The sequence below is a fragment of the Solea solea genome, chromosome 19, assembly GCF_958295425.1.
Source record: "Solea solea chromosome 19, fSolSol10.1, whole genome shotgun sequence".
NCBI lineage: Eukaryota > Metazoa > Chordata > Actinopteri > Pleuronectiformes > Soleidae > Solea > Solea solea.
Genome location: NC_081152.1, coordinates 18,737,804 through 18,754,818, shown reverse-complemented (window position 1 = coordinate 18,754,818; position 17,015 = coordinate 18,737,804). Strand labels below are relative to the sequence as shown.

At 38.7% G+C, this 17,015-nt stretch overlaps 1 protein-coding gene across 2 annotated transcripts; it reads left to right on the top strand.

Moving 5' to 3' along the window:
* The first annotated feature begins 118 nt into the window (after positions 1-118).
* dmtn (dematin actin binding protein) lies at positions 119-14,568 on the top strand. 2 transcript variants are annotated; one of them, XR_009233850.1, is made up of 16 exons: positions 119-246; positions 6,194-6,241; positions 7,157-7,237; positions 7,338-7,481; positions 8,136-8,180; positions 9,059-9,167; positions 9,244-9,288; positions 9,383-9,517; positions 9,617-9,711; positions 11,173-11,278; positions 11,375-11,430; positions 11,512-11,557; positions 11,730-11,748; positions 11,860-11,925; positions 12,020-12,100; positions 12,794-12,933. XR_009233850.1 is itself a non-coding variant. In XM_058616448.1 (16 exons), the coding sequence occupies exons 2-16, from the start codon at positions 6,233-6,235 to the stop codon at positions 12,905-12,907; spliced, it is 1,140 nt and encodes a 379-aa protein (XP_058472431.1). In that variant the 5' UTR covers positions 119-246; positions 6,194-6,232; the 3' UTR covers positions 12,908-14,568. The 2 variants fall into 2 exon arrangements, 1 of the variants encoding a protein (XP_058472431.1); XM_058616448.1 differs by having other exon boundaries at positions 11,730-11,737; positions 12,794-14,568.
* Positions 14,569-17,015: the final 2,447 nt, after the last annotated feature.

The following is a 17,015-nucleotide window of genomic DNA, read 5'->3' as shown; positions in this document are numbered from 1 at the left end:
AAAATTATGCAATGTCATATTTCATAGAAACATCACAGCGGGTGGTTCCTCCTCCTCCTCTTCTTCTTCTCTCTGGTGGGTTGTGGGTTGGTCACAGCAGCACCAGTCACATCACACAGCTCCTCCTCCTCCTCCACCTCCTCCTCCTCCTTCAGGCGTCACCGTCTCTCTCGTGGATGTAGATCCGTGCAGCGGGAGCTCTCCTCGGCTGCTGCCTGTCATCCATCCATCCTTCGCTGTGTGGAGGTAAGAAGACATTTTTCGCTCTTCCATTAACATCGACGAGGCACAACAATGACGGCATTTCACCGCGATTACCGCGGGATTTCAGGGGCGGTGTTTGTTTTTTATGGGGTTGTTTTTATTTATTTTAAAAAAAAAATCGTGCGGCCGAAGACGCACTTCACCTTCGTCCGTGATCGTGGAGGCCACATGATGATGATGATGATGATGATGCTTCACCATCATCTCTTCATCTTTAGACTGAAAACATGATCAACACAGTTTTATTCTCGTCTCTGTTCATGTTCATGTGCCAAAATATCAACGGAGAAAAGCAACTAATCATCACATCTACACAGAAAAACAACATTTAGGGCAATTCATCTAATTATTCTCCTTCAATTTAGTCTATTACATGTCAGAAAATGTACACACATGTACTGAATAACTAAACATGTGAAAAAGACATCATATAAGATTACATACAAACAAATTATAAATATGTGCAGATGAATCATCTCCTAATCTGCTTATTAATCAATTTTATTTACATTAGAGGTAGAGAGATTGATGGGGCACAATTTTCCCCAATAAAACAATTTATTCATGTACGTTTACACTAAAACGTTATTTCTTCCATGACAAAAGTTGTTTTTTTAATACCGGTTTCATTCATTCATTTATTTAAAGGTCCCATGTTTAACATTTTTATTTACTAGCAGAAGTTGAAGTATGTTTGTAAATGTTTCTACTAACTTTACATTTTAAATAATGTGGTTGTTTTTAGCCTTAAAATGAGCCTTTTATATGTACTTTGGTCGAGGGCCTTGCTTTTCGCCCTGTTTCTATGGTAGCCTGGATGGACAAAACAGTCTGTGAAGGCCACCGTAGTTCTGTGATGTGCTTGGGAAAAGCAAAGGAGTCTATTCTCACAAACTGGACCATTTAATGTCTAATTTGTACATTACATGAAATTCAAAATATTTATGTTCACTGCAGTACAGACTGGACAGACTAATAAATGTTTATTTAAGTCATAACATTCTGTCAATCATTTTAGATTAAACTGGGGGAAAAGAAAACAGACCAATCATCATCAGCCAAAATAAATCTGCATCACATGTCTGACATCTGCCAAGCTGATTTGTGAAGGTTCCTTTAAAGCTGCAGCTCTGTGGTGCTAAAAAGAACTTTACCAAAGGATTTCCTACTGTAGCATTTATTTATGTTTCCTCTGCAGCTTTTCTTATTTTATTCTGGACTAAAACACTAAAAGCAAAAAGGCAAAAGTGTAAAGAAATCATTGTTAACAAGAGCATTAATGTTAAGGATGGAGACGAGTATAGAGAAAGGGGATTACTATAAAATAAGTTAAACATATAATAATATAATAATGCTTAAAATTATATATAAATACAAATAAATATACGATATGTGAAATAATAACATGCTGTTTTCTAGTGTGGTACAAGCATAGCACTAAAATCATTCATCTTACTGAACTGAAATGATGAGTCAGTTTGTTTTGATAACTGATTAATTATTTATTATTGAAAGTTTAGCTTTCATTGCATCTGAGATGTGATGTTTTTCTTTTCTCTGCTTTAACATCAGGCTAAAGTAGATGTGTTTATGTTCTGATGTCAACGTTTATATTTAACTTTTAACATTAACAGTGTTGTTGTAAAAAATGAAGGGTTAGGTAAAAACGAAATCCCGTCAAACATGTTAACAACAGGCCTTAAAATTGATAAAGCAGAAAAACACACAGTAACAGATGAAATCAAGGTTTTCAAATCAATTTGAATCAATACATCACACAAAAATTGAATTAGCTGAAAACAAATAAAGAAAATGTCCTGTATGATTGTGCACATGTGCTCCATCACTGTCAGCTGTATTTAAACCCTGTGTGTGTGTGTGTGTGTGTACTGGTGCTAATGGACCACACACACACACACACACACACACACACACACACTGAGCTCAGCTCATTGTCGTTAAAAGCTCTAAAGTGATGAGACTCGAGGAGCAGAGCACTCAGACTGCCAGTCACATGACCAGTCGCTCCTCAGACGCTCAAACAGCTGCTGGACAAAAGTAACTGAGTACTTTTACTCAACTACACGACATTCTGCGACGTCTACGTCCTCCTATACTGTAACATCGTTTTTCTACATCGCAGTATTTCCGCGTCATACTCTTTTCCTTTTTTTCACTACGGTTATCCGACAGATTCTGTCACTGTTACTTTGCTTAAGAAGAAAAGCTGATAAAGGATCAATAAAGTGTCTTTAAGAAAACGTCTGATGGCCTGAGAAGCCTCGTGGATCAATATTTGAATCAATACTTGACTGATACTTGGTGGCGCCAAGTCATGGCAGACAAGTTACTTTGAAGGTCTTTTTTTCCATTAACTTGTCTTAATGAAAACCCTAATGTGTAATATATATATATATATATGTATATATATATATATATTTATTTATTTTTAAATTGTGATTTAAATAATAAAAGTATAATTTTTAGGTTTAGCGTCATACTTCATTTACTCACCAAATTCTGTGTTCAGAATTTATATAAGTGAAGCTAAATCTCTGAAAACTGTATTCTCTCGAGTGTCCATCAGGGGGCGACTCCTCCAGTTTGATGAAAACTCTTAATATCAGGGAAAAAAAACTAATATTGTCATTTAAATAATAAAAGTCCTGTATACAGTATATGTCAGTTTTTGCTTTTGCTACGTAGCTAACATTTATAGAAAATGATGTGAGTTTAGCCAATGTTGAATTCTTGAAAAACTGTATTCTTTTGAGTGTCCTTCATGGGACGACTCCTCTAGTTTATATACTGATGAAATATTGTCATTTAAATAATTAAAGTATGTCAGTCATCATCTACCGCTTTATCCTCCACCAGAGGGTCGCGGGGGGTGCTGTGCCAATCTCAGCTACATCGGGCGATAGGCGGGGTACACCCTGGACAGTTCGCCAGTCCATCGCAGGGCCACACACACACAGATAGAGACAAACAACCATTCACTCTCACACTCACTCCTATGGTCAATTTAGAGTGTCCAATTTACCTAATCCCCACATTGCATGTTTTTGGACTGTGGGAGGAAGCCGGAGAACCCGGAGAGAACCCAGCACACACGGGGAGAACATGCTAACCACTACACCACCGTGTGGCTAATTAAAGTATGATATACACTAAATGTCAGTCTTTGCTATTGCTTCATAGCTAATGTTTGCAGCAAGTGATTGAGCAAGTTGTGTTCAAAAACACTGACTATATAAGTGACTACATAGCTACTGTTAGCATTAGCAGCTATTTATGTGCAATGATGTGAGTTTAGCATCAAACTTTGTTTACTTCCATTAGTTACTTAAGTTAAAATGATGTGTAAGTGAAGCCAATGTTGAAGTCTTTGAAAACTGTATTGACCCGAGTGTCCATCAGGGGGCGACTCCACTGTTTTTTTTAATGCAATACTACATATAAAATGAGTCCACATTACTTGATTAAGTTGACATTTTCCTGGAGAGTTCATGGTCTGAATCACTAGTTTCTATGAGGTTGGGGTGAAACTAGGACGTGCTAGCGACTTTGTTATCACGTAGCTGGGTTTTTTGTAACTATGTGAGGATGTTTTTGCTTAAAGGAACACAAGACGTTACACAAAACACTTAAAGAAAAAAGGTGAGAACGTTTAAGGGTTTCTCTCATGGGCCCAGATCAGAACCTTGAAGTTCTCCACTGGTTAAATCAGGCTGAAACAGACTGTCTTGAGTGAAACGAGGACAGAGAAGATGGGGCTGATAAGCAGCTATCGCAGCTTATCAGCACCATCCAGCTTTATCACGATGACAGGAAAGTGAAGCTGTTAGCTTCGTTTTCTGAAGAAAACACTTAGCAGCACTAATAGTATTAGAGGTTTTCTCCTCAGAGAATCGTGAACAGGTTCCTAACGTGTGTACATTAACTTCTCAGTGGACCTCAGTGGATTTGCAGACGCAGAGATATTGGACTCAGACGCATTAATCTGTCAGCTTCAGGTGGATAAGCTAAGCTAATGTTTTTTCTTGTTGTTTTACCAGGCAGTAAGCTAAGCTGTTGGCTCCTTAGTTATGTAGCCAGGAACTAGAAGAATTCCGGATATTATTTCAATTAAAGTGACTTTGGAGGACATTGTCCATGTGACAGGTCTGTACTGTAGGTGATGTTGAGGACAATGTTTAGCAGAGACAGCGTCTCTTACTCGTCTGGTTTTGGGGGAGTCAGACGTGATGATATGTGATGTTAGAAATGGACAATGGAGAGAGGGAGAGGAAGGTGAGGAGCTCCTGTCTGTGTTTTGTTGATTCTCTGGAGGGAGGAGTGTAACCACAGCAGCAACCGTCGACGACTGGCTGGGCGTCGGCCCGGCTGGGCGAGCTGATAAACAGGAGAGGGAGGGGAGAGGAAGACGAAGGGTGGGATAAAGGAGGGAGAGGAGGGAGGGCGAAGCAGATGAAAGATGTTGGAGGAGGTTCAAAGGAAGTGGAGATCTTTTTGGTGGAGGATATCCTTAACTGAGCCTCTAATGTTGTTTAGGTACAAGGTACCTTTCCTGTGACCTCGCCATTCACACACACACACACACACACACACACACACACACACACCTCCACCATCCGCTCCCTGAGGAGACTCTGGTAACAGCCAGGTCTGAATCTGATTCTCAGGCTTGTTTTACACTCAGTCTCCTTGTCCCTCCTTGTCCCCCCCTAGGGAGACGAACGTCTCTGTGTCTGAAAAACAATCGTATATTCAGACCAGAGATTTTTTTTAGCTCCTAAAAAAGAAAACCCAGCTCTGATTTCATTTCATTTTACTGGAGAAACATAATGGAAACTAAGTGCTGTGTCATAGTTTCGCAGAGAAATACTGTAGCCTACATTTTACTGCGTCTGACAGCTTTATATCTAAATTACAATATTAAAACATGATATAAGAGTTGGGGGCGCTACAGAGCTCATAGTAATCTACTACTAATTTTATTTTAAGATATACATAATGTAAATAAAGGGTTGGGTTAAGGTTAGGGTTAGACAGTGAAATATTGGGATATTTTGCATGGCGATATTATAACACTTTTTGGACACCAAGTATCGATTTTCATTTCTTGTAATTTTTTAACTTAAACTTTTTGTGGATAAGCATTAAAAAGTCAATTAACATTTCACTCCACTAAATGGTGCTCACTCTCACAATATATGATTTAGCAAATACTGAGTATTATTGCAATATTGCGATAATATTGTATTGTGACTTAAATATGGTGATAATGTTGTATCGTGGTGTCTTCTCATAAAGCAAAACTCAATACTTACAAGTCCTGATCCTGTTTTCCAGAAACAATATGGTCATAATGTGATTCTATATGTTAGTTAGTGAAAGGTGTATTGTGTTTTAAACGTCCATTCTCTTGTCGAAGCATTATTTTGTTTTAGCGCCTTCAATGGAATATACATTAATCTGTGATTTGTGATAAAATCTGTATCACAGCTGCAAACAGCTACAGCCAGTAACAGTACCAGTACCAGTACCAGTACCCAGCCCAGGGCCTGGTACTGGTCTGCAAACTGGTGGTTAGGAACCCCTGAATAAGAGCCTGATCCTTCGGATTTAATCCAAAATATCTTCTCCTGAACCTCTGCTTTTGGACAATGTTTGTTTGGCTTTGTTAGCTTAGCCTGGCTGTTGGTGCCACAGCTGTATTTACAGTGTTTAAGACGTCAAAGTGCAGCAAACTGGTGAAACTCAACTGTTGTCTCTTTTCAGTATGATTTTTGAGGTTAAACGTCTGCTGTGGATGAGTTTGGATTGTTGTCAAGATGAAATTATCTTTACATTATTGTCCTGTGATAATCTAATCTAATATCTAATGCATTACTCCCGCTCTCTCTTCCTCTTTATTTCCTTCTAGCTGGTTAAAAACTGAAAAGAGAGAAGTTTCTCTCCAGCCATGCACAAGGTAATCAATTCTCCAATCATGCAGATGTTATTAACGACTGTTGGGGGAAGGGAAAGGTACATATAAAAACACTTAACAGGTGCAGGAACAGTGTGTTTTTATCACACAGAGGATCTAGAAACATGAGTCATCAGATTCAACACAATCAAAACAAACTGATACAGTAAAACAGCATGTTTGCTAATACCAAACACCAACAATGACACTGATTCACAACTATCTCTGTTAAAGTCATTTAAACTGACTGATTATACAGTGGAAACATTATTTTCAACAACATCCCATTCAAAATGAGAAGTTCATTATTTTCTTACATCAGGCTGATTTTTAACAGTACCCATGTTAGCTTACATAAAAACAAACAAGTCTAACTAAATATGATATAAAATGATGGCACATTTTTAATTTTAAACAGCACATGAGCTAAGCTAGCTTAACTCTAAAAGACAAAGAAAGATAAACTGTGTTCAGCAAGCTAACCTGTTTAAAATGCTAGCTTAAAAAGTCATGTTACAATTTTTCTCTTTTTTTCAAACATACACAAACAATCTTTTATTTCATCTCTGTATAACACTTTCTTGGCAACGAACACAAAATCACAAGCTAATCTTATATTAGCTCAGTTAGTGCTAATCGGGTTAATTGGGTTAATCAGGTCAATTGGGTTGAGCCACAGGTTTTGTTTCACAACTTAATGAGGGTTAATTTAACAAGGATTACCAATTTGGCTGCTTAGCATAGTCGCAGTAGCATATTTTACAGCCTACTTTGAGGTTTAGGTGAAATTATTTATTATTTAAGTATGTGACATTTAGTTTCTGTTTCAAATAAATAATTTACTTATCACACACAGTTAACTGTTGTTATTGCTTTAATTAAACCTGAGTTCTAATTATTTGTACAACACTCCCACAGGTGGAGGGACGGGTAACCCCGGTTAACCTGCCGTCCTCCAGGGGCCCAAGTGCCCCGGGGTCGCCTGCTACTGGCATTGTGGTAAACTTACACCTATACTGAATAACCTTATGTTATAAGTCCGTACATACACTAACCTGTCAGCCTGTGTGTGTGTGTGTGTGTGTGTGTGTGTTTTCAGGCCAGAGTTAATGACGAGGTAGTGGGCTACAGAGACCTGGCAGCTCTCCCCAAAGATAAAGCCATCCTGCAGGTAGAGCGACCTGACCTGATGACCTACCAACCACACCTGACCTTCTCACCGCTCGACCCTCCGCGCAGAGAGGTACACGTTTATACACGCACTCACAGTTATAAACAAAGGATTAAAAACTAACTTAAATTCCTGGAATTTGAATTTCAGGTATGTGTGCAAAGTTTCTATATTTGACAAAGTCATTCTGAAAGTGATTTTCTTTTTAATTTTATAAAAATCTATGTCAACTTAAGTCTATAATGTTTAGAATATGCTTTAAGTTTAAGGTTTTCTTGTCACTGTGTAAACTACTCGCTCCCCTGCACCAAATTCCATCAGCACACACAGGAGTTGTTCATCCACCGCTGCCTGCGTCACTAAGTTGAAAAGTGTTATTATGTGACTTTGGTGTTTCACATTCTTGGTTCAGATTAACCTCAGTGATACAAACCTGTCACACATGGCAGCAGTAGACCAGCAGCTCCTGTGTCTCTGTGAGATAAACTCGCTGATTTTCTCTATGGACTTTGGTGTGGGAGAATTTACAGAAACAAACTTCAAATTCCTGTCAGAAAAACATTGTCTAAGAGCGCGATAAAGTCCTGAACTTTGACTTTAACACGACCAATTATCCTGAAAACTTTATATCTGTTTTTGTTGATGCAGTTATTGATCGATGCCTTTACACAGCAGAGTGATTCTAATGCCTTTTCCTTTTTTGTTATGTGTTTATGTGTCGTGCAGCGATCCCTCTCTCCTCCCTCCATGTCTCCGACCATGTCTCCCGAGGTAAGAGTCTCTGTGAACTGCCTCACATTTCTGATCGTAGATGAACTCATCAGCTTTTATTGATCTCACTCTGCAGGTTTCATTACAGTCTTTGTCACACTGGTGCTCAGCAGACGCTTTAGAGACAATCAACAGCACAGTAGATGAATCTTTGGTGACCCATTTTAAAATCTTTATTGCATCACTCCGACTGAGTCACATCCTAAGATTCAAAACAAAACAGCAACAATTTGACTGATGTCTTCATGCCATCATCTCAGGCTGCTGGGTTTTCAGTCGCAGCTTTGTCTCGTGAAGACATTTGACATTTACTGATGCAGCTCTGAGAACAGAACGTGTCTCTGTTTGTGAGACGTCGTCTGTTGTGGAGCCTTTTTTTTATTCAGGGACAGATTCAGATTCACCAAAAGTCCTTCAAGGGAAGTTCATTCCCTCTGTAGATTTAATTTACTTGATTTACTACGACTTCCTCTCTCAGCAAAACATTGAAATTCACTGTTTGGCGCTCGGTTTTCATGCCTTTATGTCTTGTACTTTTAATCCCTTTAAGGTACTTTATACAAGTATCTTGACAGAAAAGGGCTTTGGTAGAAGTTGAAGTCACTTTTTATAATATTACTTAAAAAAAGGTCATTTTCCAATATGGTATCATGGTGGCTCAGTGGTAGGACAAGTTGTCATTCAGCTGGAAGGTTGTGGGTCAATTCCTGGCTCTGCTAGTCTATATGTGTCCTTGAGCAAGACACTTAACCCATTGCAGCGTGTGATTGGGTGAAAACTGTAGTGTAAAGCAGCTCATCGAGACTAGAAAAGCTCTATATAAATACAGACCATAATACCAACTCTTCGTCTGGTGTGTGTGTGTGTGTGTGTTGCAGGTGAAAGGTCGCAGGGCAGAGAGTGACAGTGGTTCACCTGGAGGATCTTCACTGCAGCTTAACGCAGGACGCAAGATCAGCATCAGCCTGCAGCATTTTCACCGACCAGGTAATTTACACACACACACACACACATTTTTAAATCGTTATAATCATGTGTTCACATGACACTTATTTTCTCCCAGAAAATGGAAGCAACATCTACAGGAAACCTCCCATCTACAAACACGGTGAGATTTTCACCTGTGGTTTATATTACTGTTTTGTGCTGTGTCATCACTGAAGGTCATCGCTGACATCACTTCCTGTTGTATGTCTCTGCAGATGCAGGCAAACAGCCGGAAGGGGGTGGAGTCATCAGCTCAGCAAAGTTTCCCGCAGCACAGCCGCCGGATCCCAATCAGCCATCCAAGATAGAGACAGAGTACTGGCCCTGCCCGCCGTCACTGGCTACCATGGGTAACACACACACACACGCGCACACACACGCACACGCACGCACACACACACACACACACAGTATAGTGTACTGTAGTGACTTCACGTCTGATTTCACAGAGATCGAGTGGAGAAAGAAGAAGCTGCAGGAGGAAGATGAGTTTGAGGATCTGACAGAAGAAGCCAAGACACTGCAGGAGCAGGAGCTGGAGAAGGTGAGTGACTCTGATCATCAACACCTGTGTCACCTGTCGGACAAGACATTACCTATATATATGTATATACCGTATGTAACACCTGTGTCACCCCTAACATCTGACTTGAATAGTAAGTAATACTTGAAAAACCTAAAAAAGAGCACCTGTATTACCTGAAACTCCAATAAAAACACCTGTATCACCTGATATAACATCTATAAGATCTTTATCACCTGACAAACATGTAAAACCAAACCAAACAGCTGTATCACATGTAAAACCAAACACCTGTATCACCTGTAAAAAACAAACAAACATCTGTATCACCTGTATAAACAAACCGAACAACTGTATCACCTGTAAAAACAAAACAAACACCTGTATCACCTGTCAAAACAAACCAAACACCTGTATCACCTGTAAAAACAAACCAAACATCTGTATCACCTGTAAAAACAAAACAAACATCTGTATCACCTGTAATAACAAAACAAAGATCTGTATCACCTGTAAAAACAAAACAAACATCTGTATCACCTGTAAAAACAAACCAAACATCTGTATCACCTGTAAAAACATAACAAACATCTGTATCACCTGTAAAAACAAAACAAACATCTGTATCACCTGTCAAAACAAACCAAAGATCTGTATCACCTGTAAAAACAAAACAAACACCTGTATCACCTGTCAAAACAAACCAAACACCTGTATCACCTGTAAAAACAAAACAAACATCTGTATCACCTGTAAAAACAAAACAAACATCTGTATCACATGTAAAAACAAACCAAACATCTGTATCACCTGTAAAAACATAACAAACATCTGTATCACCTGTAAAAACAAAACAAACATCTGTATCACCTGTAATAACAAAACAAAGATCTGTATCACCTGTAAAAACAAAACAAACACCTGTATCACCTGTAAAAACAAAACAAACATATGTATCACCTGTAAAAACAAACCAAACATCTGTATCACCTGTAAAAACAAAACAAACATCTGTATCACCTGTAAAAACAAAACAAACATCTGTATCACCTGTAATAACAAAACAAAGATCTGTATCACCTGTAAAAACAAAACAAACACCTGTATCACCTGTAAAAACAAAACAAACATCTGTATCACCTGTAAAAACAAAACAAACACCTGTATCACCTGTAAAAACAAAACAAACACCTGTATCACCTGTCAAAACAAACCAAACACATGTATCACCTGTAAAAACAAAAAAAACATCTGTATCACCTGTAAAAACAAAAAAAACATCTGTATCACCTGTAAAAACAAACCAAACATCTGTATCACCTGTAAAAACAAAACAAAGATCTGTATCACCTGTAAAAACAAAACAAACATACCAAACATCTGTATCACCTGTAAAAACAAAACAAACATCTATATCACCTGTAAAAACTAAACAAACATCTGTATCACCTGTAATAACAGACATCTGTGTCTTGGTTCCAGATCAAGTCAAACCTGGGTCGTCTGATCCTGAAGGAGGAAAAGGAAAAAGCCGTTCACTTCAGGAGGAAGACACAGTCGCTGCCCGACAGAACACACATGCATACGAGTGAGATCACGCGCCGCGTCACCACGTCACGTCTCAGGTGTTGACTTAAACAGAACGATCATGACTCAGCATGTTTTTTTTCCTTCTCACCCGCAGGTTTGTCGGCGAGTGTGTCCAAGTCTCCGACTCACTCAGGCCCGGGTTTGACCAGAGTAAGTGATGAATCGGCCAGTGCAGGGATTTCTGACGTGTCAGTAGAAATGTTTGAAAATGACGAGGTCATGTTTTTGTAGATGCAGTCTGCAGAGTTTTCTACAGAAGCAGAGAAAGTTTGTGCAGGTGAGAGATTTCCCATCATCCTCTAGTTTTAACCAGTGGCTAATAATGAGTGGGTAGTTACTAGTTAAGGCTAGTAAGTTTTCAAAGTAAAAGCCTCCATCTTGTTTTCTTTCTTCTTCCTGTTCCTGTTGTGACATCATCGCCTCACCTTCCTGTCGTCATGGTTTCACAGCTGCCCAGGTAAGCACACTGTGAGTGGAGCATGTTTCTGCTGCATGTCAGCGTGTGTGCGTGTGTGTGTGTCTCTGTCTCCGCCCACTTCCTGTGGCATGTCTTCATGTTTGTTTGTGTTGTTTGTGTAGAACGGAGACGCTCGCAGAGAGAGGATGGACAGAGGGAACTCTCTGCCCAGTATTCTGGAGCAAAAGGTATCTGCATCTGATCAATAATATTAATGATTAATGATTAGGAGGATGATTAGTTAATGGCTTGTTGTTTTTCTCTCTCTCTCTGCTTTCTCAGATTTATCCCTATGAAGCGCTGATTGTGACCCACAGGGGGCGCTGTAAGCTGCCGCCAGGAGTCGACCGCACTCGTCTGGAGGTGAGTGTCAGAGGAGGTCAGCGTGGTGTTGCTGGTAAATCGCTCATAAATAACATGTGGGTCAGAGACTGTGGTAAAACAGTGATGTCTCACTCTGACCCACATTCTCACACTCAATTTAGAGAAAAAACTAAATCTCTTTTTCCTCCTCCTCCTTTTTCTATTCGTCTTTCTCCTCTTCCTGTTCCTCCTCTTCTTTCTTTTTGTATTCGTTCTCCTCTTTTTTGTCTTCCTCCTCCTCTTTGTTACTGTCTTCCTCCTTTTTCTACTCTTTCTCTTCCTCCATCTCTTTCTTATTGTCTTCCTTCTTCTGCTCCTCCGCTCCCTCTTCTCCTTCTCGTCCTCTTTGTCTTACCCCTCCCTCTCCTCCTCCTCTTTCTTATTGTCTTCCTCCATTTCCTCCTCTCATTCTTTCTCTTTTTCCTCTTCTTCCTCCTCCCCCTTCTCCTCCTCTCATTCTTGCTCCTCTTCCTCCTCATCTTCCTCTGTCTCTTTCTCCTTGTCTTCTTCCTCCTTTTCTTCTCCTCTCATTCCTGCTCCTCTTCCTCATTCTTCTCCTCATCTTCCTCTTTCTCTTTTACTCTTCTTCCTCCTCCTCCTCTTTCTCATTCTCTTCTTCCTCCTCTCTCTCGTCCTCCTGCCTCTCCACTTCCTCCTCTTCCTCCTCCCTCTTCCTCCTGCTCCTCCTCTCAGAGACACCTGGCTCCTGAGGACTTCGAGCAGCTCTTCGGGATGAAGATGGCTGAGTTCGACCGTCTCTCTCTGTGGAAACGAAATGAACTGAAGAAGAAAGTCTCACTTTTCTAACAGGAAGTGACGTCATCAACCGTGGATACTTGACAAACGTCAGAGGAAGAAGAAGAAGAATGAGGCCATAACAGCAGAAATCAACATTACTAACCAATCACATCCATGGATTTGAGCTGGCTCCGCCCCCAGAGGATCAGAGTGTTTCCTCTTGTTAGCGAAGAAAGAAAGTGTAGCTCTGACTAACACACACACACACACACACATGCTGTGCTGCACTTATAATCACCACCGCTTCAGTCACTTGTGTCACATGACTTCATCATCATCATTATCATCATCATCATCTGTGTCAGTCAAACCTGCAATGTGATGATGCAAGTAGCTGTTCAGTTGTCATGGAGATGGTTCACAAGCGACCAATCAGATCACAAGAAAATCGCAGCGTGACGGAGAACAAGCCAAGAATGGAGCCCTCTCATTGGTTCACGCGACACAGCGTGGACCGAGCGCCCTGAGATTTTACTTCATTATTATTATTATTATTAGCACTACTCTGATCTTCTGCTGCGTCGCTGCCCCAGAGGTCATGTGGTGAACTGCACGCCTGATTTCTCAAACCACACCCATAACCGTTTACAGGCCACGCCCACCTTTAACCAACGGACTTGGGAAATGCAACTTAAAACTATTCAAACACTCATCGGGACTGTAAAAAACGTCATTTAACGTTAAAAGTACGTGTTAAACATGCGTCGTAAATACATTCACAAAAAAGTCATCGTATACTCAGGACATTTTGGACGCCTTAGTATACGAGGACGTTTTTGCGACATTTTGGAATCCTACTACTGTATGACTTTTTTGCGACATTTTGGTCGCTGAACTACTCTATTTGAAAGTAAACAAAATTTAAACAAAAACGATCTAAATAAAAAACATGTACACATTATTCGATAACGAACGATATATTTGATATATTGATGCGACCAAAAAAAACAAGATTTAAATTTTAGTGATATTCAAACATTGACATTTAAACAAAATAAATTGGGTGAAATGTTACAGCATTATTCAAACGTGTGTGTGATTAAACTTTGAAAACGAACATGATCTAAACATTATTTTTAATTTAAAAAGTACTTTATTGATTTATTGCACACATCACTATTTAAAAAAAAACATGATTTAAACATTGACTTGGTTCAAACGTCAGCGTTATTCAAACATTAATGTGATTTATATGAGAAAAAAAACTTTATTTTGGAGTTTAAATACAGAAAATAACCTTTTAATTTCAAACTTTAATGTGAAATTTAACACTTATATTTGTGACATCAGTAAACCAACTCCATGGCACCAGATGTGATGATGTCACCTATTAATCAAACGTATTGATCACGTGAAGCCATTTTATTTATTTGATTGTAATTTTTTGCTGACTCATGTTTGTCTGCTGCTCTGAGCTGTGCTCTTGTTCTGAAAATAATGTTTCTGCTGTACAGTTGTTGTTGTTTATTTTTTATTTAATGACCTCACTGATGACATCATCCCTCTCGTTAACTCACCACCACTAACATCATGCAGACGTTAAAGGAGTAGTTTTTACTAATCGACATGGTAATATTTGTATCTGCTTCGTTCTGGTGACGCCTTCACGCCATCGCTCCACTTTCTGTTTCTGTCACACAATGGAAGGAAAATAAACCAGAAAATATCAAGTCTTGTGTTTTCTCTTCATCTTTTGTTGTGAGACGTTCACTGCGGTCCACAGTCACACAGAACACATATACAGTATACTATGACTTATTTTTTATCAACTTAAGAAAATATTACTTTTTATTTTTTGTCAACTTTTAGAAGACATACTAAAGTATGACTTTTTTGTCAAATTTGGACGGCATACTAAAGTATGACTTTTTCAAATTTGGACGGCATACTAAAGTATGACTTTGTCAAATTTTGGACTATATACTTAAGTATGACTTTTTTGGCAAATTTGGACGATGTCAAATTTTGGCAAACATACTAACCTAAGACTTTTTTGTCAAATTTTGGACAACATACGAAAACCTTAGACTTTTTTGTCAAATTTTGGACAACATACTAAAGTATGACTTTTTTCGTCCAATTTTGGACAACATACTAAAGTATGACTTTTTTGTCAAATTTTGGATGACATACTATAGTATGACTTTTTTCGTCCAATTTTGGACAACGTACTAAAGTATGACTTTTTTGTCTAAATTTTGGACAACATACTAACCTATGACTTCTTTATCTAATTTTGGAAGACATACCAAACTATGACTTCTTTGTCTAATTTTGGACGACATACTAAAGTATGACTTTTTTGTCAAATTTTGGACAACATATTAAAGTATGACTTTTTTGTCAAATTTTGGAAGACATACTAAACTATGACCTTTTTGTCAAATTTGGACGGCATGCTAAAGTATGACTTTTTCAAATTTGGACGGCATACTAAAGTATGACTTTGTCAAATTTTGGACTATATACTTAAGTATGACTTTTTTGGCAAATTTGGACGATGTCAAATTTTGGCAAACATACTAACCTAAGAGGGCCACACGGTGGTGTAGTGGTTAGCACTCTCGCCTTGCAGCGAGAAGACCCGGGTTCGAGCCCCGGTTGGAACAAGGGCCTTTCTGCATGGAGTTTGCATGTTCTCCCCGTGTGTGCGTGGGTTCTCTCCGGGTACTCCGGCTTCCTCCCACAGTCCAAAAACATGCAATGTGGGGATAGGTAAATTGGACACTCCAAATTGACCATAGGAGTGAGTGTGAGAGTGAATGGTTGTTTGTCTCTATCTGTGTGTGGCCCTGCGATGGACTGGCGAACTGTCCAGGGTGTACCCCGCCTATCGCCCGATGTAGCTGAGATTGGCACAGCACCCCCCGCGACCCTCTGGTTGAGGATAAAGCGGTAGATGATGACTGACTGACTGACTAACCTAAGACTTTTTTGTCTAATTTTGGACAACATACTAAAACCTTGGACTTTTTTGTCAAATTTTGGACAACATACTAAAGTATGACTTTTTTCGTCCAATTTTGGACAACATACTAAAGTATGACTTTTTTGTCAAATTTTGGATGACATACTATAGTATGACTTTTTTCGTCCAATTTTGGACAACATACTAAAGTATGACTTTTTTGTCTAAATTTTGGACAACATACTAACCTATGACTTCTTTATCTAATTTTGGATGACATACTAAACTATGACTTCTTTGTCTAATTTTGGACGACATACTAAAGTATGACTTTTTTGTCAAATTTTGGACAACATATTAAAATATGACTTTTTGTCAAATTTTGGACGACATACTATAGTATGACTTTTTTGTCTAATTTTGGACAACATACTAAAGTATGACTTTTTTCGTCCAATTTTGGACAACATACTAAAGTATGACTTTTTAGTCAAATTTTGGATGACATACTATAGTATGACTTTTTTCGTCTAATTTTGGACAACATACTAAAGTATGACTTTTATTGTCAAATTGTGGATGACATACTATAGTATGACTTCTTTATCTAATTTTGGATGACATACTAAACTATGACTTCTTTGTCTAATTTTGGACGACATGCTAAAGTATGACTTTTTAGTCAAATTTTGTATGACATCCTAACCTATGACTTTTTTGTCTAATTTTAGACGACATACTAACCTATGACTTCTTTATCTAATTTTGGACGGCATACTAAAGTATGACTTTTTTTGTCAAATTTTGGATGACATACTATAGTATGACTTTTTTCGTCTAATTTTGGACAACATACTAACCTATGACTTCTTTATCTAATTTTGGATGACATACTAAAGTATGACTTTTTTTTTTAATTTTGGACGACATACTAACCTATAACTTTTTTGTCTAATTTTGGACGACATACCTTCCTATGACTTTTTTTCTCTTTCGTTGTTTAATTTAGCAGGAAAAAAACAATTTTTTTTGTTGATTATCGGGACGAAACAAGTGCTGGGACTTTTAATTTGTCTCGACTGGAGACATGCAGACTGTGGGGGAGTGGAGGACAGGCAGGAATCTGATCAAATCTGATCTGGATTCATGATTGATGTGAACAGGATTCATTTTCACTCTCTCTGATGGCGCCCGAATATAGCACAGAGT

Coding starts and splice junctions, on each gene's coding strand:
- dmtn (XM_058616448.1), top strand. Junction 9,289..9,382: donor ACCTCCCATCTACAAACACG/GTGAGATTTTCA, acceptor ATGTCTCTGCAG/ATGCAGGCAAACAGCCGGAA. Junction 11,279..11,374: donor CAGAACACACATGCATACGA/GTGAGATCACGC, acceptor TCTCACCCGCAG/GTTTGTCGGCGAGTGTGTCC.